The 25,779-nt window shown below is 41.3% G+C and overlaps 1 protein-coding gene across 2 annotated transcripts in view; it reads left to right on the top strand.

Annotated features, from left to right (window-relative positions):
• LOC118110684 (plexin-A1) overlaps positions 1-25,779 on the top strand; it is a 263,371-nt gene that overhangs the window by 115,434 nt on the left and 122,158 nt on the right. For both annotated transcript variants that reach the window (XM_035158633.2, XM_035158634.2), the window contains exons 4-8: positions 4,230-4,361; positions 19,252-19,352; positions 21,698-21,821; positions 22,138-22,291; positions 23,429-23,528. In XM_035158633.2, coding sequence (XP_035014524.2) covers positions 4,230-4,361; positions 19,252-19,352; positions 21,698-21,821; positions 22,138-22,291; positions 23,429-23,528 — 611 coding nt within the window. The remainder of the gene's footprint in view (positions 1-4,229; positions 4,362-19,251; positions 19,353-21,697; positions 21,822-22,137; positions 22,292-23,428; positions 23,529-25,779) is intronic.

A 25,779-nucleotide genomic window follows, 5' to 3' on the forward strand; every position in this document is an offset into this window, starting at 1 on the left:
TCATCATATGGGAATGAATGTCAAATGGAAACGCTCATATCAGCTGTTTTTAAATGTAATGACAATGTTCTGTGTCTTGAGAACCCATTGTCACATTTTAATATGTAACACACTTATAGCTAAGTGTAAATGTGTGTAGCTAGGTCTGCATTTCTGGGGGCACCTGTTGACTTCAGTATTTGCAAAGGTTACAGTGTCCTCGGCCATTTCAGCGTTGGTTTTGTAATGAGCTTTGTCCCAGGAGGATAGAGGAGACAGTTAGGTCTGGTGTCAGGAGGGAGGCTGAGGAGGTGGCAAACATGATGGTAAAGATGGGAGGGGACTCCAAGGTCAGAGCGTGGGTTACAAACTCATCAGAAAAAGTCACCTTTAACTTTCATCCAAATACTAACTTTCCCCACAGTATCATATCCGTAGAGTTGCGTTAGTCGAAATGGATTAGAGAGACTGTCCTTCACATGAAAGGTTGAAGACATGATGTGTGTCTTTTCCACTGTCCTCAAGTAAGACACGCAACCTGCCCCTGCTTCCTCTGTACATCGTCCTGGAAAAGTTCCCCGGAATATTGATAGAGCTCAGCATCACTGCTTTAAAGTGACTGCACAAATTTAGTCCTTGTTGGCCTTGTTTCATCCCAGATAAATCTTGTGGTTTGAAACTAATTGAGTGATAATTTGAATGCAAGAGCATCATTGAGTGTTTAGCGCACTAATCAGAGAGCGGTACCGCTGAGCACGATAACAATATGCATACTACAAAAAGGTAAACTAATGAAAAACAGTCTGTTTTAATGACTCGTAAGCTGTCAGTAACTTCAAAGTGGGAACCTTTATGGGGCTTTTTTCATCTGATAATCATCCTGGGAGCAGTTATAAAAGCATTTTTAATAAGAACCTTTTAAAGCTGCTAGACAGTGCTTTTGGACCAGAGCCTCTTTCATCTTATAGCCTCGGCTCTTTGCTAATAAGTTCCGGAAAGTGAGAAACTGGACAAATGGAAACATAAAAAACAGCCCGATGCCCCAGTGTCGCCCCTTTTTTCACTTTTACGGCTTTGAATTTAGTGAGCACAGACTACAAAGAGGGAAGATGCGGAATTTATGGAGCTGGTCCCTGCAGGTTATTCCAGCTGGGTAAACAGATGACATTTATTTCACACTCTTTGAATATAACGCTATGCTTAATTAAAGCTAAACAAAGTTCTCCACTAGATGTGATTACACAGTCCGCATCATTTCAGTGTGAATTCTATGGAAAGCAAATAAAAAGAGTCGATTATTGGCAGGTTAAACAAACTCTCTCACCCTTAAGTGCTGCCACTTCCTCAGTGAGGACTGTGTTTGGACAGAGTAACTTCCAGAGTGCAGAGGAAGTAGAACAGAAACCTGCAGGCGACTGGAATAGATGAGAATCTATAGTCACCTGCTCCGGTCTGTAGTCCCCCCCCCTCTGTGCCAGCTGACCTGAAACCCACTCCAACTGCCCTCTGCCCCGAGCTGTAGGGCAAAGTATGCTCCCTACTCCCTCCTTCACTCATCACAAGTGGTTCGACGGCCTCGGGCATGTTGCAGTTTTAGAATGTTTTGTGGGTTTTTTAGTTTTGTTTGTTTGTCTTTCAGAGAGAGGTTGAAGTAACAGGAATTACTAAAGGTCACACTCAATTCACCTCTAAAGTTTGTGTGTGTGCATGTGTGGGTGCAGTGGCACAAGGGACAGCTAAAACATGTGATCTTTTGACAGTTACAACCTGTACACACCCCCTTCACACACACTTTAGTTCTGTAAAAGACACTATTGAAACCATGATTTAGAGCAACATCAGATTTGCCTTGTATCACATTCCAGCCAAACCTGCTGCTTTTCCTCTATTTCCACTATGAACATATTCACATTGAGTGTTTGGTGTAAAATCTCTACGTTCCGTACTTTGTGTCCTACTTAAGCCCAATACTTCTGCATCGAAGCTACGCCCTAGCTCACGCATAGACGTGTGCCCTATGCAGAGCCATAAGCTGTATCCTGACATGCACCTCCCCAAAAGTGTAACTATGCATTGCGGCGACACAGACTGTGATTGGTCTGATTGGTAGCATGGTAATTCCGGTAGACTTGCCATCCTTTTTTAATTGAGTTGAAGGAACAAACACGGACAATGTTTTTCTTTTCTTTATTGCAGTTCTATAAGAAAAAGTAATTGCTCTTCCACATCCATCAGCTCCAACTCCAACACAATCCGCTTAATACCACTCGCCATTGTTTTCAAGTAAAGAGAGATAATAGAGAATGGACCAGAAACTGGAAGACACTCAACTACTAGCACTAGCATTTCGGAAGTGTAGTTGCAGCTCGACTCATACACACACACACACACACATACACACGTACAACTATGAATCCTCGGCCCTGTGTGTAGGCTACGTGCGTACCTACGGCGTAGCTTCGGCGTAGCAGAAGCATGAATTGGGCTTAGTAACGCCTCAAAGCTGATTGTCTGAGCACTTGACATTTAACCAAAGTCTCTTTAACAACGTAAGCACACACAGTGATGACAGCCTGTCTGTTAGTGAACCTTCTGTTCAGAGAAAGATTAAGGAAACTCAGGAAGTGATTTGGCAGATAATAACCTGGAAGACTGTTGGGACTATAATGAGAAAAAAAAAGAGAGATGACAGAGCGAGTCTAGACAACAGAAAGTTTTAGAAAGCTAAACTGCTCCAGGTGATGGATGAGCAGATGAATGTTGGAAAATTAGAAAGAGAAAGAGGCAGGCAAAAAGAAGTATAGGGGAAAGGAACAGATTTAGTTTCTGGTATGATGGGAGTGACACTCATGACTCTGTAATTCTGTCGGTAGACTCAACACTGGCAAGAACCAACAATAGAGCCATCATTTAGTTGTGTACTGCACTTACACCTACTACGGTCTGGCACCTTAACCCAATGGTCTGATTGTGAGTTTCAGCATAAATTGAGAAGCATATGAAAGTGCTGAAAATGTAATCGGCCTCTTCAATAGCTGTTTTTCAGCTGACTGCAACATTTTAAGTAAAAGTTTTGAGGTGTTACAGCAAATGAAATGGGAATTGGCTGCTTTTACATAAGATGGAGGTGAATACTTAATTATCCTGAAGATGTAGCTAGTGTACATTTTTTACAAGGATTCAGCAGGAATTGCTTGTCGCTCTTCAAGGTTAGTAGTGGTAAATACAGTGAATAGAATGAAAGCACAGAAAACACTTGACAATACTCTAATACAGAGGTGAGGTGGGCCATGTTAACCCTTCAAAGTGAGGACCTGGGATTGAGATGTAGATGGCAGGGAAGGAAGGATTGTAAGGAAACATTGGATCTTCCAAGTTTGGATTTTGCTCTTGGAAATGCAGCTTCTTTAAAAGTTACCTATTTTCTCTTCAGGAGTTAGAGAGGTGCTGGCAACTGGACTTGTGTTGCTTAGGTTGCTCAAAACTGAAGAACTGTTTCTTGATGAAGAAGAAGTTGAAGAAGCCTTTTGGATGAGAGGTGAAACATCTTCAAGAAACACAAGTCCAGCTACCCACTGTACACTGTACGTCTCCTGAAGATACCATGACCATGCTGACTCAGAATCTTCACAGATATATGCCTTTTCTCCTAATTTTACTTTGGAAAATTAAATACACTGGGGTCTTAAAGTCTGGAAACACTTTATTACGTGGTCTTCTCACAATTGGACCCAACTGTACATCGGTGCTTTTGCTGTCTTGAGTCCTGAAAGTCGCTTGCAAAGTGCAATGTGAACGCCTTTGTGTTTGCCAGTTAATAGTTGACTGAATTGTTGGTCAAATTCAATTAATTTAGTCTATCTCTACCTATAGGGCAGCTAACACTAGCTGATAGGCTGATGTCAGTAGAGACAAACAGCCAGAGCACATGAGTCAGACTTTTCTGCTTCTTTTGTGCTGAAACTGAATTCTGAAGCTGATTGGATGTCCATGCTCTGTTTAGTGGAATATTTTAATACTGACAGTTCATAGCTGTACAGTAGAACATTTCTAAAAAGTTCGAAAAAGATGTTTGATCTTGGAGGTGAATTAAGTTTTTTGTGTGTGCTGTTTTTCAATTGACTGTTTCTTGCAAAGACACTAGTTCCTGCGAGAAACGTGTTGAGTGTGTTCACTGGGTGTACGTGATTAATTGTTTTGTTGTTTATAGTATTGTTAACTAATAACCATTTTCCTCTGTCCTCTCCCAGATCCTTGTGAACTCCATTACCCAACCTGCCTTGCTGTATGAGAATGTGCCGGTGAGCGATGGAAGCCCCCTTCTTAGAGATCTTCTCTTCGGCCCGGAACACCAGTACTTATACACCCTCACCGATAAACAGGTATGAGAAGCACATACATGAACGCTCAAAATACAGTGATACACATCGAGGTGAGGTTAGCAGTGCAGCCCATAATGTATCTTCCAGTCGTAGTTGACAACCATTCGTATAAAATGACTAAAGTTATTTTGTAATTTATTGCTTTGTGGTTTTTAGTGATGGATATAGTGATAGGCTTTAGTCTGTGGTACACACACACACACACACACACACACACACCCACACACACACACACACACACACACACACACACACACACACACACACACACACACACACACACACACACACACACACACACTGCCAGTGGCACCATAAGGAGTTCATGAGAAAGTATATATATATATATATATATATATAGAGCAATCAAGCTAATTACATACATACAGTACCACATACGGTCCACATGCATTTGCAATTTTAACAGTATTACACAACCACACACATGCACGCACATGCACACTCTTACAGTCTAAAGTGCTAATTAATATCATGAATATTAAGTGTATCAGGCTCCACACCACCCTTCCACCAGGGATAGACTACAGTATACATACAATCTCTGCATAATAATGGCTGTGAAAGATTTAGTGTGACGGCTTTAATGCATCGAATCAAGCTCAAGAGGAATAATTAATCTTTTTTGAAGGGTTTTTGATTGTTTGCTTGTTTGTTATTGGGAAGCAGCATGGATTTTACTTAAAGGCATTTAATTAAATCAGCATTTAAGCCAATAGCTGTGTTGCAACATTCACTTTTATTTAATGTCCTGTGTCGGAGTAAAAGCTAATCTAGAAAAGAGCGTTGTTTTTCAGACAGTTATGTGACAGTAGTTAATGGTACACATAGTTTACACCCTTTTAACATTCTGAAGCAGGTCCAGGGGCTCGACAAACATCTTAAGTGTATCAAAATGCTCAATCCACAGAGAAATGAGCATTGCTGTGTAATTGTGTGATGTCACAACTGTACAGCCCCTGCCCCGCCCCCTGCATGCACCACCCAATCCCACCTTCCCAAATTGTTTTGTTAAACTTTATTAGTAACTCAACACAAGTAGTCTCGTTGGACGTAAGTAAGTAAAATGTTATGAATATAGCGACTTTCAAAAATTTGGTTAAAAAGTGCTTTACAAGGATAAAAGGTGAAGATAAAGAAAGCCAATATATTACTCACAATGCTAGTGGCTAAAGTAATTTTTTTCTGTAATAACTAGGCATTTCCATCTAATATTGGCTCATTTCAGCACTGAGAATAATCACCATTTGCATTTAGCAGTGAATTTGACCGAGCCACAATAGCAGGCTGCATCCCATTGTTACCTGTGGCTGGCCTGGCTGTGCATCATCCAGAAGGAGCGGCTCAGACACCAACAGAAAACATCCTGTTCTTGTCATTGCTCCACAGAGAGAGTGTGAGAGAGAGAAGTTAAACTAGTATTTTTTGAATAATCCTACAGACAAATGGCGATGAAAACACAACCTTCTTGGCCGAAGTGCCTCATTTCTAACACTGACCTGAGTAAAGTATATCCAGTAGCCCTGGGCCCCTCATTCCTGAGAGTTTGATAGCACAGTTTGTCTAGAAGCTGCTCCTCAGCCTCCTCCCTTCACCTTCCTTTACCTGGGTGACTCTCTATCTCGGTAACGGTTAATGACCCTGATGTGATAACCCTCAGCGAGACTCCCCCGCACGTAGACAGTAACTACCATGTGAGTGCTGTGTAATTTACCAGCGATTAGACATAATTGACTTCCATGTGTCTGGATGAGCGCGAAGAGGAAGTGGAGAGTAATTGATACAAATGGACATCGTCTGTGTTGATGTAAGACTGGGGAAATAAGGCCCTTCCATCATTGAGCAGTCTAGGAAGCTGAAATATACTGTACAGGGAGATACATAAATATATATTCAAGCCGAGGGAGTCTGCCCACACAAAGACACACACACACACTGATTTAGGCAACGCACACACACTGAAACACAAAATAATGTATTCATAGAAATCAGGATGTAAATGTCAAAATTATTAACATTTACAATTATGATAACATTTTAACATGAACAAAATTAGAGTCTGTGGAATATGTATGAGTTCCGATTCAAAACACAGCAAGCAGTGGTATAAATCTGAGTTTCTGGATCATGAGCACAATACAAGATCAGCCATATTACAAAATGTAATAGTAAGATCAGGTCTTATCCAAAGCGAAGAGGACGAGGGAGTCTGGAAGATAAACTAGAGATCTGGGAAACCATCAGCATCATGGAGTATGTTAACAAAAATAATACTGATGTGTCAACAGAGGCTGTGAGACTGAAGTGATGATATCAATTAGAATGATCACAGTGTAGCGGCGTTGGCCCCGTGTCCAATGAGCATCTAGTGTTTTAGCCAGCAGTGTCAGCCGCTGCTCAGCACAATGAAGAATGCTGAGCAGAAAGTCCATGCTGGGAGTATTTGAACATTTCCCCTTTAACTCCTGTCACCTGCATTAAAGATGACTGCTAGCTTCACCTAAAAGTCTTTTTCAATTATTAAAGCCACTGTTTCATTTTTGATGAGCACTGATATGTCCAATACATGTCTGTGCATGTCACTGCAGTGACTCTGGCAGAGACTCTGACAGGGAGAAGTCAGGTGAAAAGTACAGTGCTGCTCTGCTCGGAGTTGACTGATGATACAGTTTAGTGGTGTTGTGTTTCTGTTCCTCTCTAAAAAGACTATACTGACATTTTGGGAAATATGCTTATTTGCTTTCTTGCAGAGCAAAAAAAAAAAAAGATATCACTCTCATATGAAATAAGCTTTAGCCAGCAGGCGATTAACCTAGTTTAGCATAAAGAATGAAAGCAGGTGGAAACAGCTTGCCGAAACAAATCTGCCTCCCAGCACACTTGAATTTTACTTATTAACATGTTGTGTTTTTTTTCTTAATCCACACAGAAACAGAAAAGTAAAAACAAATTATCGCATTACAGGGAGTTTGCGTGATGGCACAGTTTTAACTTTTAAGTCAATGCTGTTGTTTTGGCAAGAGTCTGTGTTAGTTAAGCGGTTTCCCAACATGAACTCAGGAAACTGTCCAAACAATGGGGTTTGGACTGTTTCTTTGCCTTTCATATATCGACAACGTAGCAGGAGATTTTCGGTTCACTCGAACCCTTGCGTTCTCCAACACAGCCCCTCTGAATGACTTCAGGAGATTATCCAGAGCATGTCTGAAAAGAGTGATTGGTTTATTCTCAACTGTTTGTTGCCATCAGTTGGTGTACTGATGCTTATCTGATCTTATCTTTTGATCTAACACTCATCATAAAATCTTTACAATAAACTATTCTTTAATATCAATTTGATTAGTTATTCTCCGATGGCAATTGTGAATAGATTCAAGTGGTTAAGTTTGTTTAGTGGCTACTGTTGTATGAGCTTCTCTTTGCCTCAGACCTGCGGTGCAGTCAGTTTTGTCCTTATCTTTATAAATAAATAAATGTGTATTTTAACTTTGTGTAACTTTGCTTCTGTAAAAATCTGAATCCCAGTATTTCACAGAGTAGATCAGATAAAATGGCTGTCTCTCCGGAGAGCTGAGATAATGGCCTTTTACTTAAACGTTGACCAGTCAGAAACAGAATATATGATACAGAGAGAGAGAGCGGTGGTGAGAGTTGAGGAGGTTGGAAAATGTGATTGGTTTGCAGGATGTGCTCTCCTCCTTTTCCCGACTCCTCCTGCCTCATCTCTTCAGTATTCTTGGGGGTCCTCACTTCTGTCTCTCTCAGATGGAGTGAGTTTGTGGGGTAAGTGCTCTCCCAGTAGCAGCTTCACACAGCATAGTATAGAGTAAGGATCTTCCATCTGCTGCTGAATGTGAACTTGTGTTCCAGACAGTACAGGACCAGGGTATGTACAGAGCCTCCCTGCAGCCTGCAGATGAGCAGCTTCTTCCTCGCCAGAGGCTGTCTGTACTTTGGATAATGTATAGTGGTTTAAGGTCGCTGGCCAAGCCCAGGGGTGTATGAGCCTCAGCAATATTTTTCAAGCAAAAAAAGTATGGAAAACAAAAAAAAAGTGTTAAACTACAACTGTTTTGTCTGGTCTGTGGACAGAATTTGAGTTATATTCAAGGATCCACTCTGAGGAGAACATGTTAGGTATTTACAATTCTCAAACTAAATGTGCAGAGATGTAGCTGCACTTGCCCAAGAGCACAGATTTGCAATATAGCTGTCAGATGTGCAAGAACATCTTTTCGTGTTGGCTTCCTCCGATCATCGCAATACCAACCACTGAGGTCAACAGGGTCATTTTTCTGAGATTTAGAATAAATTACAATGAAATAATTGAAAAAATATAATTCCACGATAGAGTTTTTACTACGAAATCTACTCAACACTGTGCTTCTATAATTATGTTGAGAAACCAGACAGACTGCTGACTCAGCCAAAGCATTACACAGGTAACCAGAGGAGTTTACCAGCGGACTGCTTGTAGTTCAATGGTTTTCATCCTCAGACATCGAACCAATAGTTCCTGTGTGGTTGATAATCATGACGCTGGATAGTTTTACTAGTTTTAGCAACTGGTAACATTTGCATACAAATATGAATTGACCCAGTGTTTACTCTGCTCACTGACACAGACGCCAGTGAGACGACTGCATCAATCTAACATCAGCTTTGGGAAGGGGAGAGGTGAGACGGAGAGAAAATGAAAGAGAGAAGGTGATGGAGATGAGAGGAAGCAGAGGCACTGCCCTCTGTGCCCAGGATAGGATTAGCATCATGTCCCAGTGCTGCTCTGCACAAGCAACATCTTACTGACCTGATCACATTCAAACAATGTCGACAATTACCACACACACACACATAAAACTAGACCTATCACTCCTGCTATGATTGGATCTCAATGGTGTGTGTGTGTGTGTGTGTGTGTGTGTGTGTGTGTGTGTGTGTGTGTGTGTGTGTGTGTGTGTGTGTGTGTGTGTGTGTGTGTGTGTGTGTGTGTGTGAATTCCCTTTACTTGAACAATTTAATCAAACATTGTCAACATTCATATTCTGATGGTTTGTCATCTTTTAGCCTCTGTATTTCCGGAGTGCAGTGTTGATCATTCATTGAAATGTTTTATCGGATTCTCAGTCATTAGGCCTACTGCTCTACACATCGTCTATACTGTCCACCAGCAAGTTTTTTTTTTTATTTATATGTTTTTTTTAAATGCATTGGACAGATTTAGCTTGTGAAAGGGGGATAGAGAGAGAGAGAGTGGGGGAGGACATGCATATATGACCATGAGGCAGAAGGTTAACTTGCTCCGGGCTGTATGACCAAAACAATTCTGTAAAAGACACAAAATGAAAAAAAGCACAGGTAAAAAATACTGATTTGTGCATAAACTCTGTAAAAGTAGCTGCATTTTGTTAAATGTTTTTGTGTGAAAAAAGACCAGTGGGGGATGCACTTCACTCCTGTGCTCGTTGCATTAGTTTGCAGATCTGGGGTCTTTCTGGAGTGAGGTCCGCAGTCCAGCACCACAGAGCCTTTCTCAACATGTCCTTTCGAATCTTATTGTATTCATATGAGGAGCGTTTCCAGATGGGAGCCATACCTTTGCCCTGGTTGTCCTCTTCCTCCCCCTGTCCCTGTCTCCTTGTTGAATAATAGAAATGCCAAGTGATGAGAGCTCAAACATCAAAAAGCCCATTTCCCAGCTTGACAGAGCAATTTACCTTTTCCCATATTCAGCCGCACACGTAATTAAAAGCGGTGGATTGGAGTGCAGCGTATAGACTCCGTATCTCTATAGCAGCAGTGGCTCAACATGAACACGCATTCGCCACCACGTAGAGTGAAAACATAAAGTCCTCTGATTCACTGCAGGTGGAGTGTTTTCGATTAGCGAGCGATGGATTTATACATGGCTCTCTTCGTGTCTCCGCTATACACACACATATTCATACTCACACTCGGTTTTCCTACGTTCTCTGGTTCCATGTATCTTTGCCAGCCTCCAGCTTTTGGTCTGTCGCTGTCTGGTCGGTGACATCACATCATTTTTGCGCTCTTAAAAATTAACAACGGCACTAGATCAACTTTATCGTTGCTGTTGTTTCCCCCCTTGCATGTTCAAACTGTCCCGATTTAATAAAAAGCAGCCGGCTATAGGAGAGATTTTTCATCCTGTCGTTGCGAGACAGAAATATTTCTTGTTTCCTTTATGTCCCTGTGGCTGACATCACCTAATTGCTTTAAAATAAAGGACTAAGTGGATTACACTTCATAATGTATTGATTTCTGCTGTACTTTTGAAGCAAATTACTCACTTGTCGTATAATTACCAGTCTTTCTTCTAAAGTGCAGCTGAGAGGTGAAGCGTGCTATTTACGTGTTCCCCATTATGATGAGTTATTATGTAATTCCATCAAATATAATAGAGTCTTAGGATTTTATTTTGGTTTCGTGTTTTTCTTTTTAATTTGTTTTGAGGATTTGTAATCTATTTCTTCTTGTAATCTCCTGGTTGTTCAGTGCAGATCAGAGGCTGAGCCCAGCCTCTGATCTTTTCCCTGCCTTAGCATCAGCACCAGATTTCCGCCACTGAACTCACAGGAGCAAGGTCAAAGCTCTCTGCTTGTAAAACAGCTTCGTAAGGTGACCCCTGCCTCCGTGGGGCCGCTCAGACAGTGGCATAATGGTCTGATGATGTACCTCCTTGTATTGATTTAGCTACAGTGCAGAAATATACTGAGCTGCTGTACTGCACAGTGGAGAAACCCTACCCCTGGCACTACATCAGAGAGGGCTCATGTTCAATTCACTCAGCACTTACTGCACTTGGAGGTCAGGGAGAAAAGACTTGCATGCACTTCTTTTTAAAACGGTTACTTTGGTGTTTGTCCAACTTTGAAGTTGCTTAAAAAAGAGAGATGTTAGTGCAGACAGGAACTGGGAGAATAATGAGGAGAGGATATCGAAGTCTAACGGAAGTGCCCTTGGCCCTGTCGCCTAATTGGCGAGTTGAGTTTTGGGGATGGCATGTCTTGGCGGTTATTTATCGTGGGCAAGCTGAAATCACAGTGACAGGATTGTTAAGACTACACTGCTTAAAGACGGGGTCTTTTCAAGCAGAGGGTGCAGTGGATACCATTTCTGATGTGTCTCTGAGCAAGGCATTGAAGTCCTTCAGGGCCACTGCTGTCTGAACTTAAAGACTAGCTGGACCTTTACTCCTCAAAATAGATGTAAACTGTCACGCGTAAAAAACACATTATGCCTGGCCTTTCTGAGTCAAAATACAGTTTTTTAAGTAGATAGTTATACAGTAGAAGACAATGTTGCAATACGTGTTAATAGCCGTCTGTGGAGCCCAATGGATGTGTTGTGGGGGTTTGGTAGCTGGATATAACTATAGTTCTCATGTGTTTGTAATCAATTTAACAACTGGAAAGATATGCATTACGTTTTTATATGTATCCTTGCGGGGTAAAGGTTAATAATTTATAATAGCTTTTAAGATCTCATGTTTTATTCTCTTGTGTCATTATTATTTTAATCATATGGTTCTGCCTGACATACTTTTTCGAATTTAAAATTACACAAGCGTATTTTTAAAAGGCGTAATACCTTTGTATTTCGCTTGCACACACACACACACACACACCTTCCTCAGCTGTCAGACTGTCGAGGCAGAGAGATGAGTGATCGGCCGATCACAATGTGATTTGTGAGACGATCAAAGAGACAGACAGGAAGAGAGGGGAAGAGAGAACAGAGGGAGATGTCTTAATGTGGTCGTGTGTGTGTGTGTATTTGTGTGTGTGAGGGAGAGAGTGAGTTAGACAGAGTTGAGACGTGGATGTCCCTTTATGTTTGATTGCATGTTAAGATTCTTGGGTCCAGCATCAATGAGGGCTGTAGTAGGGGGTAAACACACGCTGTTTACTTTTTAAATACAAAGTAGCGTTTACACACCTTTTTTAAAGTTTGACACTAATTCATCACCATTGTATTTATGAGCATTATATGAGAGTTCAGAGCCCCGGCCCGTTCTCACTGTTGCCTGGCACCCGACCCCTGCTCTCCCGTCTCCTCCCGCTCGCTGCTTGCACACTCTCAAAGTCTCTGTTGCAAACTGACCGAGTTTCTGTGGGTCCGTCCTGTAAGAACGGTTCATCAAAATGGGACTTTTCCCTTTTAACAGCCATACACCGATAAGCTGCTCCTCCCGTTGTTATCAGCCGCATTGATTTAGGTTTAGTTATCGGAATCGCATGCTAGCAATTACATTTTTGACTTAATTTCCAATGATTCTGGTTGGACATTAACTTGGCCATTTTCACAATAAATGCACTCTGTGTATGTTGTTATGTGTTATTACACGTGCATGTGTGAGAAAGCAGGATTTTACTGTTGTCTGTTTGTATGGAAGGTAAATAAAAACACATATACCCCTTTAAACTTTCCCTCTACTGTTCCTCCAGGTGACTAAAGGACTAAACAGAACACTCGCCTTCCTTGTTGTCAGTAATATTAAGGGTGTACGATTACATAAAGTCCCAGTGCGGGTTTAAACTGTAGGTTGCTGCTTTGATCTTACACTGTACACAATACAGGACAGTAATGTCACACAGCAATGTGTTCCTAATATTTGTCTTGTGCAGGAGGGACACAAAACAGAAGGAAGGCAAAGAGAAACATTTTAAAGAAGTTTATTGTACAGGTTTGCTAAAGATAGATAGATAGATAGATAGATAGATAGAAAGATAGAAAGAAAGAAAGAAAGAAAGAAAGAAAGAAAGAAAGAAAGAAGGGCTGTAATGATTCTTGAACCAAAACCGGAACAACAGTCCAGAAGTCCACAGCAGCAGTTGCATCCTGTCGCTTGTCTGTGTCCAGTCACACTCCAATCCAATCACAACCCTGCTTAATCTGACCCAAAATATAAGTGACTAGTATCTTCAGAGCAATGACTGTGGATGTCGGAGAGGATCGTCTGTTTTACCTTTACAAAAGTACATTGTAAAGTCTGCGTGTTCTCGCCGCTCGGGAGTAGACGCCTCGTTTTTTAAGTCAGAGTCGGGGGAAATTTAGACTGTAGGAGACGCCACACACACACACACACACACACACACACACACACACCTTCACCTCTTGCCTATTCTTTGGTAATTTTTGTTCATGTGGATTTATGTGAAGTCAAGGCAAACATGTTATAGTGTTCTTCTCTTTACTGTTCCAACAGTACATCTCCCCTCAACCCCCAAAACAAAACAAAACAGAGGTATGAACTGATCGGAGTATCGTTACAGCCCTAATAGATATGGATGTAAGGATGGATGGATGGATGAATCGATAGATAGCTAGATAGATACAGAAATAGCATATATGTATATATATATATATATATATATATACATATATATATATATACATATATATATATATATATCTACCATCCAGCTTTCATTGTTTCATTGTGTGTGTGTGTGTGTGTGGTGTGTGTGTGTGTGTGTGTGTGTGTGTGCCTGTATGCTGTGTGTGCTTGTTTTTTCCATCAGTGTGTACGCTCCTGTGTTCACTGAATTGTAATTTAGAGCCACATGTTAAAGTTCATGCAGCGCATTAACTCCAGCATGCAGACCATCTTTACGAGCAAATATGTCTGCATCAGTGTACGCATGTCAGCACAAATTGCCTATCTGCGTGCACTTTGCTGGTAACGTGTGTGTTGGTATGGCAGCCTTAAAATCCAGCATATCAAGCCATCCATCAACCTATTGTGCAGCGATAGCACCTCATACAGCCCCCCGTATTATACAGATGGGACAATTACAGCCGGGCTTATAGCTGCAACTAGCTGGGACCACACGGGCCCCCCCGAATGTGGAATGAAACATCAGTCGTAATTATATTTGTGTCTTACTCATCAATCCTTCCCTGCATTCCTCATCTCAGCCCCTCCTTTTTACACCCACACCCCCTTCCTTCCTCTCATCAGCTGCTAGGCAAATTAAGAGCCTCTCCATCATGACCCAAATGAGAGAGGCTCATTTGTAGCTCTTATTTATTTGTTATAACAAAACACATGAACATCCACCCCATCGTCTCCTCTGCTCCCCCCGTCTTTCCTTCACTCTGGAAACTTGGCAAAAAAGAAAGAAGAAAAAGCATCTGAATCCAGCTTGAAGATTTTTTTATCGATAAACACTGTCAACTATTAGTTTTAAGGGTAAAATTAATGTTTAAAAAGGACAGTTTTCCTATGTGATCTCATTTTTTCTACCTCTTCTCCTTTTTCTTCTCTTCTCTTCTCTCCTCCTCCTCCTCCATCCGCTATCCACAGATGAATATGTTCCCCTCTGCAGCAGCAAATAGGCCAGGATGAAAATGCCATATTTAATATAACTAGGTGATTCTCACTTACTGTCTCACACACACACACACACACACACACACACACACACACACACACACACACACACACACACACACACACACACACACACACACACACACACACACACTGCTAGCATTATAAGACAAAGCGTCTTTGGCCGAGCATCTCTCGTTTCCCATCCCATTATCTGTTTTCTAAAACTCAATAATTGAACTGCTCTCTTGGAATACATCATCCGCCCCACAATCACAAAACCCATTGAATAAACTTCTCTCCCTGGTTATTGTGCTTCAGCGTGACATGTTTTTTTTTCACCTCCCTCTATCAGATAGGCTGTATTACTAGCAGGGTATTTGTCCAGGCGCAAGTAATGACTACAATTTGCTGCTATTTGGTGTCCTATAAGAGGCCTGGGCCTGGTAATGGTAGCATTGTATAGTAGTTATCAGACACAGGTTTCTATTATCTTGCTATGAATCTGCCATAAACCCTCATGTCTGACTGTACATCAGAGTGACAGGGGGAGGAGATGTACAGGCTGAGGAGGAAATTGTGGGTTGTGCTGTTTGCACGAAAGCTGTCTGGGGATGCAACGTGAAATAGCATCATACCAGGAACATACAATATCCCTTCTGCATCAACTATTGATAATCCCTATTATCAATAGTTATCTGTGTTTTCAAAATTTCATAACCTTATGAGTCAGTGATGATTCAGTTAAAGACAATAAAGTACATACTCTCTTCATTGGGTTTGGAGTTCCTTCTTGCTTCTTTTGGAATAACTTGGGAGCTCCTATAGCAGTGAAGCATTTTGGCTGCAGTGCTGTTTGTTCGTGTACACAATAGAGTTTGCCGCCTAGCTAGCACCGGTGCGAGGCTGTACGTAAGCATCGCAGTGCTTTGAGCTCAACAATAATGCAAGCATGCTAACATGCACACAAAAAGACGTGCATGCGGATGTTGACACAAAAAACAAACAATAAACAGATATGTTCCAAGTGCGTCAAACATCCTAGGCAATTTGGTTTGTCTGGAACACGCCAAGAAAAGTCCCAATCTGTATGGTTTTTATTCCCTCGTCTTTCCAGAAGACTAGGCTCAGGAAGTGCATTGATGTCCCCTGCTGGTTAAAAACACAACAACGGAACATGGCTTTGCAAACGAAAGATTTGTTGCTTATTTAGAGCAGGGGATTAAGATCAGATCACTTTTGGAGACGCACTCTGAAGCCAGGTATGAACTTGAGTACATTAGGCTATCGACTTGCGATTCAAATCGGCCAACACGTATGTGTTAATCAGGACCTTTGATGCAGACTGCTCACTTGCACCCCAGCTGGATCAGGTCCTCACAGAGGCCTCTGCTGGAGGTTGGCAGTTGTGGCAGTCATCTGGTGGAAGCAGGAGTTTGGGCACTGGTGGGTGCAGTAAGGTGCTGTAATGGAAAATGTAGAAAATGATGAAAAGCACAGGATACGTAGAATGAGGACATGTTTGAAGTTCACAGTGACAAGATAACTAACATATGCGTTGGTGTCTGATGCAGCGTTAGGGCAAAAGGCATGAGAAGAGCCTTATTTACTGTTTGAAGGTTAAGAAGTTTAGAAAAAAAAGGTACATAAAGGTAGAGTTTCCTCTTTGAAGGTTTCTACACTGCTGTGCCTGCAGCTGTGCCTGTAGCTGCCATTAGAATTCACCCTCAGCACCTTCCAGCTCACCTGGTGTGCCCCCTGCCTCTGCAGTGTTATTGATGTCGTACTTCACCTTACTGAGGCAGCTGGAGGTGTGTGTGTGTGTGTGTGTGTGTGTGTGTGTGTGTGTGTGTGTGTGTGCGCGTCTGCATGAGCTCATGCGTGTGAACTTGTCTTGGGTGGTCAGCGATGTATTTAAGTATTTAACAACTGCCCCAGAAAACTTGTTTCAAACTCTCACGTTGCTTCAAATTGTAATTTCTGCGGTGTGCGTGCTTGTGTGTGAGTGTGTTTGCCCGAGGCGGCTTCCTGTCTGCCAATCCACCTGTCACCAGCAAACAGCATCCAGCACATTGAGATTAAACATAGGGATGCTGTACGCTGGATATTTTGGAAAAGTAAGAGCGGAGTAAACATCTCATGATTAAAGCTTTTCAAATGTTCTCATAAAGGGTAATTCTGTGACTTCAGAGTGTTCGACAACCTGGGTGGAATTCAAGGTAACGTGTGCTTCCTGATAAGCGTGACAGATGGTGAAACTGCAGACAGCAGCAGAAAACATGTCTTTTTAATGATAACTGCAAAGGGAGCCGTCTGTGGGAATGGACTCAGTAAATGGTGTTTCCTGTCTGTCCCACTGCGTCGCGAGACGTTCAGAATCCTTTTTTGGTAGCAGTTTAAGAGACAGGTACATTTGGACAGCATCGTTTCATGTCCTTCTTAATACCCGAGTTCTCTCGTTTCCCCAAAAGAAATCATTAAAGTTCCATCTTATCTCAGCCACGCAGACACACAGATGGCAGCCGGTAGAGATTTAGTGGACAAAAGGAGTAATCCTTGATGTTTATCTCAATGGTGTTAAGTACAATAGCATATTCTTTGCAAGGACTTCACAGGCATTAGGCGAAACGTAGTCCTCTTATGGTCTAATGGGGAGTAAAGCAGGAACCTGTCGGCCATGTGTCAGATTCTGTATGAAACAAAACAAACAGAAAGAAAGGAACTGAAGGTCAAGTTGTTATGCTCATCCCTCATTTGTCTTCTGCAACGGCCATTTTCAATGTTTGACTTTGGAGATGTGTCGTTCTAAAATGCTGTAAGGTTACATTGACAACATTTGTTTTTTTTTATTCAAAACTTAAGCTGAATCGTTAGTTTTTTTTGGGGTTCTCATGCTTTTTTATTGCAAAACTATAAATTTGAGTGATCTGCAGTGGCAGATTAAGAAAAAAAATATATATATATATATCGTAACTTACAGACCTAAGTGTTGGTTAAGCTCCAAAAATCCTGCATCCTACAATTCACAGAATCACATTTGGTCTGTTTCTATGCATCGAACATGACCTGCTTGGTAAATGCCCTCATCATTTGCACTCCAGGGCCCTTGTTTGCCGAGGTGAAAACAGAACCTCCTTGACAGAGGTTATCAACGATACTTTGGGTCGTCTGCCACTAGCACGACCACTGAAGCTGTCATGACATGTTCAACAGAGATGAGTAATGTTAGGTTATTCACAATTTTGGGGCTAAATAGATTTAAAACAGTACCAGTGCCTAAAAAGTGCCAGGTTCAATATTTATTTTCTTAAATAAAAAACACAAAATGATAGTTGAGAATAAGAATTTGTTTTTTAGTGCTTAGGTAAATTGGAAGATAATATCTAATATAATAACTGTCAACAGTTTAAAGTTTACTTAGCTTAAACATACAAACATAAGTGTGTCTCAGGCTCTTTTGTTTGTTTTGTTTTCAGATATTTTCTTCATGCCCTGGTCATGGTCACACTTAGTGTGTGTTGCCAACGGAGTTAAGTCTAATGCTAACTAGACACAAGCTGTGCTGCTTATGTTGCCTCGAAGCAGGACAACTATTTCAGTCCGAAGCTCAGGCACCGTAATCTGTGTTGGGATTTGGTCCGTTAGGTAGTGAAGGTGCAGCAACTGGTGCAGAATTCGGTTCCCAACCCCACTATTGACTTTTGTTGATGTTGATCTTAAACTGTAAAACCAGGTGGGATATACACAGCTCTTAAAGGGATAGTTCACCCAGAAATTAAAATAGACTCATTATCTACTCACCACTATGTGGGGTGGGTGAAGTGTTTGAGTCCACAAAACACTTTCGGATTTTCACGGGTAAACAGTGTTTTAGCCAAAGTGACCTCTTCTTCAGACGTATTAAAACAACAGCTTGAAAGTACAGTACCGGAAGTAGCAATGCTAGTGGATGTAGCCACACAAAAATACACCCCGTGCGTGCATATATGATAAAAAGTGCTTGAGCAAATATAAGGTCCTGTTTGTTTTAATCTGTGAGGGTGTTGTCCAGACATTGAGGATTATCTTGAGTTTCCAGTGCAGAGATTCTAGTTATTTCCTTTTTTCTCTACATTCGGTTTATTATCTCTCAAAACACACAGCTTTTCTTGCATCACTATGTTCTGATCCACTGAAGAACTCTGGGCTGTACACAGTAAATACCAGAGAGATGTTTGTCAGAGTGTGTAATCTTAACCCGTGTGTGTGTTTACATGAGCTTCAACCTCGACTCTCCCCCCTCTAGCTCGCCTTGTATGCTGCAGTGTGGAGCTGCAAGCAGCACCTCCAGAGCTGTTTATCTCTGATAGTCACAGTGGGCTTGTTCCTCCTTAATCTCATGTTCCAGGCACAGGACACCTCCGGTACATCCTGTTTAAACCAAGGCCTATATTATGGACTTGAGTAGTTTGAAGCTGGTTTTACGCAGGGTATTTGTGCAACATTGACCAGGTCTGTGTGTGTGTGTGTGTCTTCCAGGTTACACGTGTACCAGTGGAGAGCTGTGAGCAGTACACCTCCTGTGGAGCCTGTCTGGGATCAGGAGACCCTCACTGTGGCTGGTGTGTGCTGCATAATGTGTAAGTGCACGTACTGTTTACTATGTCGTGTCCGCGCGGTAATTTCAGCGGCTACATCACGAGGGTGCTCTGCGGTTAATTATGATCGGATACCTGGACGGACAGGGGTGTTTAAAACCCATGAATTCCATTTGTCATGTTCACGGTAACAAGGTTATAATTATGTAGATGTGTCTGCTCCTACATTTGTGTTTTAACACAACAAAAGCCACAATTAGCCACTTTATTAAAGGGCTGGGTTTAAGAAAAGAATATGGAAATCTATATGTATTGATTTTGCTAACATATACATTTCCTTTACATGTGTATAGTGTCAATATGAAACGTCATTGTGTAACTGGATGGCAGTCGGTACAGGACATACCTCCACCAAGGCCCTACAGTCTCCTCACATTCAAATTGCACACACTCATAGATGTCAGTTCCCTAAATGTGGCAGATTTTTTTCATCAAGATCCATCAATGATTCTCTGGGAAAAGTCCCTGTCTTGCAAAGATTAAGAAGGAACAAATGAAATAATATACATGTGGAACAAAGAGAGCTTGAGAGAGAAAGTAAAATCTTACCTATCTTACCACTTTCCCCCAAGGTCAATGATTTGTTCTTCATGGTTTGTCAGTTTCCGAATGTTACAAAAGTTGCTATAGACACAGACGGGGCTTTCTAATCATGATGTGGGGGGGGGTTGGGCTTGATTGGACTCATCATGTCCCCTTTGTAGTCCAATCAGGATCTCACTGGTCAATTTTAGTTTCCTAAAGATGTCATTGGTGCTTAGAAAATGTACTTTTTTTCTGTTTGAAAATAAACTTATTTCTTAAAGGATGATACAATGAGATATGATGGAAATAAAATGCTCTTGAATGAATCACTGTCACGGAACATAAAACACTGATACATTCCTATAATCAATAATACATAAAGCCTGTAGCACATAAGGAGCAGGTTGGGGTGATGGAGAAAGCTGTGGCAGCAGATGGTTTGGCCGGGAAGACACAAGCAGAGTGGTCATTGAGAATCTTCAGCACTGCCACCTGTATTGATATGATTGGACGTCACTGGTCAGATAATAGCCAAGCAGCTACTGAATGAGTCACTGATTGTAATGCATGAATGAGCAGCTGGTGGATTTAGCTAGTGCAACGTCTGTGCTCCACCTGCACTAATGCACTATTCTATTAGTTTTTGTATTCACTCTCGCAGAAGCACAGCCTGTTTATTAAGCTCAGGAATCAGGATCCCCAGACAAGTTAGAAGTCCAGGTGTCATTTCAGATTCTAATTTGTGTTTCAAAACCCTTATATTAGTCGGCTGACTCAACAACAAAGCACTAGGCTCATGTTGATAGTGGATTAGAAAACTGCATAGCACATTTAACCCGTCTCCCCCTAAAAAAGCCGCTGAAGAAATAGGAGGTCAAACCGAATTCTGCAGCCAGACTTTTAACTAACAGGAGCGAGCACATCACTCCTGTCTTAGATGAACTGCACTCTGCTCCCTGTTTCTTTTAGAATTGATTTTAACGTCCTTTTAATTACCTACAAAGCTCTTAATGGCATAGCAACCTCGTACATCTCTTACCTTTTAATACCCTGTCAACTACAAAAAGCCCTGAGATCCTCCAAAGTGCCCAAAGTACTGCGAAAAACAAACAAACTGCAAAAGCTGCTTTCAAGAACAGTGCACCACAACTTTGGAACAGCCTGAACATCAATTAGTCAACCTCTGTGGACAGCTTTAACAAATAACTTATTATTAATTTATATTAATTGACATAGACTTAAAATGTTTGATCCTGGAAATACATTTTTCATTATTTATGTGTTCAACTTTCATTTTAATGTTTAGTGTGTTTAAATGTGTTTCATCTTTGCAGTTGTATTTACTTGCTGGTGCATTACTGGTGAACCATAGAGTGATTTGATGTATTTGTTTACTTTCAAAGTACACATGGGCTACTTATTATTGTCAGGACAACTAAGAACCAGACTATGGTTTTGTCTCTCTCCAAACACCGACTACTTTTCTTTACAGCTTAATTGGAAAAAGAGCTGGTTATCTTATCACCGTTACCAAATATATTCCAGTCACAAACAGAGGTTCTGTGTGAAACCCAGCGTCCTGCTGCTGTTCAATAAATACTGTGGAGGACATCACTGATTCAGTGGAGCCTGCACTCCAAACAACCTGAGGTTTGAACAGCTGTGTGAGGAACCTGAGGTTGTGTTTCACAAGTGAGAAGCAGCTGTGGGATTCAATTACCCTTCTGACCCATGATACTGAATAAAGTGCGAATTTCTGATGTCTGATTCATCCATTGATTGATTGTATCTGTTTCTTGCAGATGCTCGAGGAAGGATAGCTGTGAGCGAGCGGACGAACCTCAGCGTTTCACCACCAGAGTGGAGCAGTGCGTCCGACTCTCCGTCCAACCCGACACCGTCTCTGTCACCATGTCAGAAGTGCAGGTGCAGTGAATTGTTGTATTTATGTGTTGTTTTTTTTTTGCTTTTAAATGTTTGTGCATATATGTGTCTGTGGTGGGAGAAGTTGACATAAGAAAGATGGACAGGAAAAGTGAGTCAATCAGATGAGGAATGAGATTAAATGAAGCGTGTTGTCATGTCATCGCTGGCAATCTGTCCATCATTTTGAGAATGAGCTGAAAAGTGAGTTTTGAACCACATACCTGAGAAGCTATTTCTGCTGTGTGGTAATATAAATCCTCTTTATTACCATTACCACTGGTGTATATCAGTTTAATTGTTGTCTCTCATCTCCTAGTTGGTACTTCAGACGCAGAATGTGCCGAGTCTGTCTGCTGGAGTGAACTGCTCCTTTGAGGACTTCATAGAGACGGAGGGACGCATCTATGGTGGACGCATCTTCTGCCTGTCGCCCTCTACGAAGGAGGTGGCCCCCATCACACGAGACCAGGGTAAAAAAACTAAGAGATATCTGACTGGCTGTCTGTGGGAAAATATTTAATTTGTAAAAATCCGAAACCAGCAATGCGTATAGAAACCCAAATTGTTTAACATTACATACGTTGAAATATGAATAAACAGTGTCACATGCAAAAACTATATTTGCAATAATTAAAAAAAAAGATTCAAATTGATCATTACTAGTTTCTTATTTCCATAAAACAAAAAACAGCCATTTGGCCTTTTTACCAATAGTGTTATATCACGCTGAGTTGTATTTAGTTATTTACTTAATGATCCACTTTAATGACTGCAGCGTGATCAACAGTCGCCTCTTCCTCTCACGCTACTTGAAGAGGCAGGAGCCAAGTGATTGGCTGAGAGCTGTAAGAGCGACGACAGCACAGTCGTGAAATGAAGAAAGCAATTTGTTCACATGATGTTATGAATTAGCCCTGCTGCTCTGGAAGCTGCACTGTCTGAAAAGGATGCACACATATAATTAGTTTGCTTCATTCAGCCCGTCCATTCAACTGTTTGAAACACCACATTATGCTTTTTAACTGCAGCCAGAGTCAGAATGAGAAACTGCTGATTCTAAAACTTACTGAATAAAAGCTTGAAATACACTGTATACACACAGCTGAACCGTTTCCTCCGCAGAGCAACTTCTCCACAAATCCCATTGATTCTGCTCCAGGCTGCCTGCACTCTCCAGCAGAAACACTGTGCACAATGCAAGTTACACCTAAACAGGAACGGCACTCGGTGGAGTGCGTATACCTCCGCCACAGAGGAGCAATCCCACACATGATCGTCCAGTTCTTATAGTGGAAATATAAAAGAAACAAAAGAAGTGGTCCGATTGCCTAAATTATTGATTTGTCATAAAACAAATATATAAACTGAACATGAAAAACAATGTAACATGTATCATATTTCCCCTTCAACTACGTGCATCTGCTCTAGAGGGAAAAAGCTTCACACTATTAACAACACAAAATATGTCAACTCGAGAAGCTGCAATTTAACAACAATAAATAACACTGGTGGAACAAATAATTGAATGCACTCCAAATACAGGAGGACCCTATTTGGAGGAAAAGGACTAATAAGATAACATGTGAATGTTTTGTGTGTACTTGCAGGGGATCAACGTGTGATAAAGTTGTATCTGAAGTCGAAGGAAACAGGAAAGAAGTTTGCCAGCGTGGACTTTGTGTTCTACAACTGCAGCGTCCACCGATCGTAAGTTTTTGTGTGTTTTAAAACTTTTTAGACTTGAATTAGAAAAGGAATAGACGATTGCTCATTGTTCACATGCCATTTTAATCCGAACTAACCTGAATGCTAATCCACACACACAAGGATATGACACACCCAGCAGGACACAGACTGGTGGGAAGCAGTGATCAATCGAGCGCTGCCTGTGGTTCTTTTCAAAATGCAACAGTGGTAAAATGTTGGCCTGAAAATAAGTCCTATAATGGGGGAATGGAGAGAACAGCATGCAACCTCTGCTAATTCATTATTCAATGTATTCAAGCTTTTTACAAATCAATTACTTAATTAAATCTCAAGCAATAAAGGGAGCACTGGTGACTGAAATATAAATTGATTCCTAACCATGCAAGACATAGAAGAGCAGCCAAGCCGAGGAAGCTAAAACACGGCAGTTGTGTTCCTTGAAATGAATTATCCCTAATGTAAGTATTGGAATACTGATTGGCTTTTCAGCACTGGTATGGAAACAGATTTCACATATCGTGGAGCTGACTCTGTTAAGAGAGAGAGAGAGAGACCACAGACACAGGCTACAGCCACACTACTACTTTTGTTTTAGAACACATCAACTCTTCTACGGATACATTTAGTATCTACCCTACTTGGGAGTTTTAGAGCCATGTTTGGAAATGCTGCTAGCCCCGCTTTAGTTTAAAAACTGGATGGTTTCGATGGTTGGAAATTTAAATGTTCGGAAACCATGGCGTAAATAGTCCAAACCCTCTTTTTGGTCACGACAGCCTTCACTGATTCGCCAGGCTCATATCACATGACCCCCTTTCAGAAGAAAACAACCGGCTTTAGCTTTGGCTGCCGGTGTAGAACTCAACGTGGATAAACAAATACAAGCGTTGCTGACCCTGTTGTCTTTGCTAAAAGCTGTTGTGCAGTTAAATTCTACATTTTACAATGATACAACTGATTACATGTGGAGGAGATGAGCTGTTATTCCAGCAATCTGCAACACTTCTGCAACTATCAACCAAATGCTTCCTGTTTACACTGGCTCGTGCATGTCCAGTGGTCATGTGATATGCGTTTTCAAGTGTGTTAGTATGGACGGGGATTAAAACTGACACGGAGCCAAAAACACTTTTCTGGATAGGGATCGTTTTTAATTTTCTACATCATTTCAGCTGAAATTTTAAAAAGCATTAGAGGTGCTGTAGTGCTGCTTCTCTGGTTGTAAGAAAAACTCCTCAGTGGTTGGAACAAACTCGAACAAAAATGTGTGGTTGTGGTTGATTCAAACGTATCCATATTCAAACGTGATGCTATGAAGATCACAAAACAGGCTCGGAGTTTAAATTCCAGTATTACTAAGAGGAAATGCACTGTGATTTTCTCCAAACTGCTCAGGTATTAACGCTGGTTGTGTCTTTGAACCCCAGTGACAAACACTTTCAGTTCAAAGACAGGATGGAGGGAGTAGAGAGAGAGAGAGAGAGAGAGAGAGAGAGAGAGGAGCAGTGAGATCAGCCTGATAATGAATGAAGAATGTTTTCTTAATTGATCTGCCACCTTAAATGAAGGTTAAATGAAAACAAATAAAATGTCATTCCCTAAATGACTTTTGGCTGCTCCGCTAGAGAAGCTGAGGGAAATTCATTCTCTCTCTCTCTCTCTCTCTCTCTCTCTCTCTCTCTCTCTCTCTCTCTCTCTTTCTTCCCCCCCCCACCTGGCACAAACTCACATCTCACATAAACTGTAGGTGTCGATACAGACCAAATAAAAACCAATCTGTGGCCTTCCTAATGTGGAGCTCTCTTTCTCTTGCCAAACATAAACTGACGACAGCTTTACTTCCTTTCCTAATGTTTATAGCATTTAAAAACCCCAAAATAAAAAAAATAAGAGCTTCCCGGAAAAAGCTTGTCACTTATAAATATGTCTAATCAATCTACTTTTTTTGGTTCTTCCTGTTTCCCGACCAAATGTTAAACAAGATGCACTGTCCTTTTGGTCACAGTCTGTATTTTTCATCTGCGAGTCTGGTGCATGTTATTATTCTATGTGTTTTGAAGATTCGCAGTGGGGGATATAAGGTCTTGTTTTCCATCCGATTTCTTTCTTTCTTTCTACTGTTTCCTCCGTTTTTATGAATGTTCCTGAATGACTGGATAGGTCCATAACACTGACATGTAAAAACTACTAATTATGACAAAACCTTTGTCATAATTTGATCAGCAGTGTTACAAGCAGCCAGTAATTAATC

The sequence above is a fragment of the Hippoglossus stenolepis genome, chromosome 6 (genome assembly GCF_022539355.2).
Source record: "Hippoglossus stenolepis isolate QCI-W04-F060 chromosome 6, HSTE1.2, whole genome shotgun sequence".
NCBI classification, from domain to species: domain Eukaryota; kingdom Metazoa; phylum Chordata; class Actinopteri; order Pleuronectiformes; family Pleuronectidae; genus Hippoglossus; species Hippoglossus stenolepis.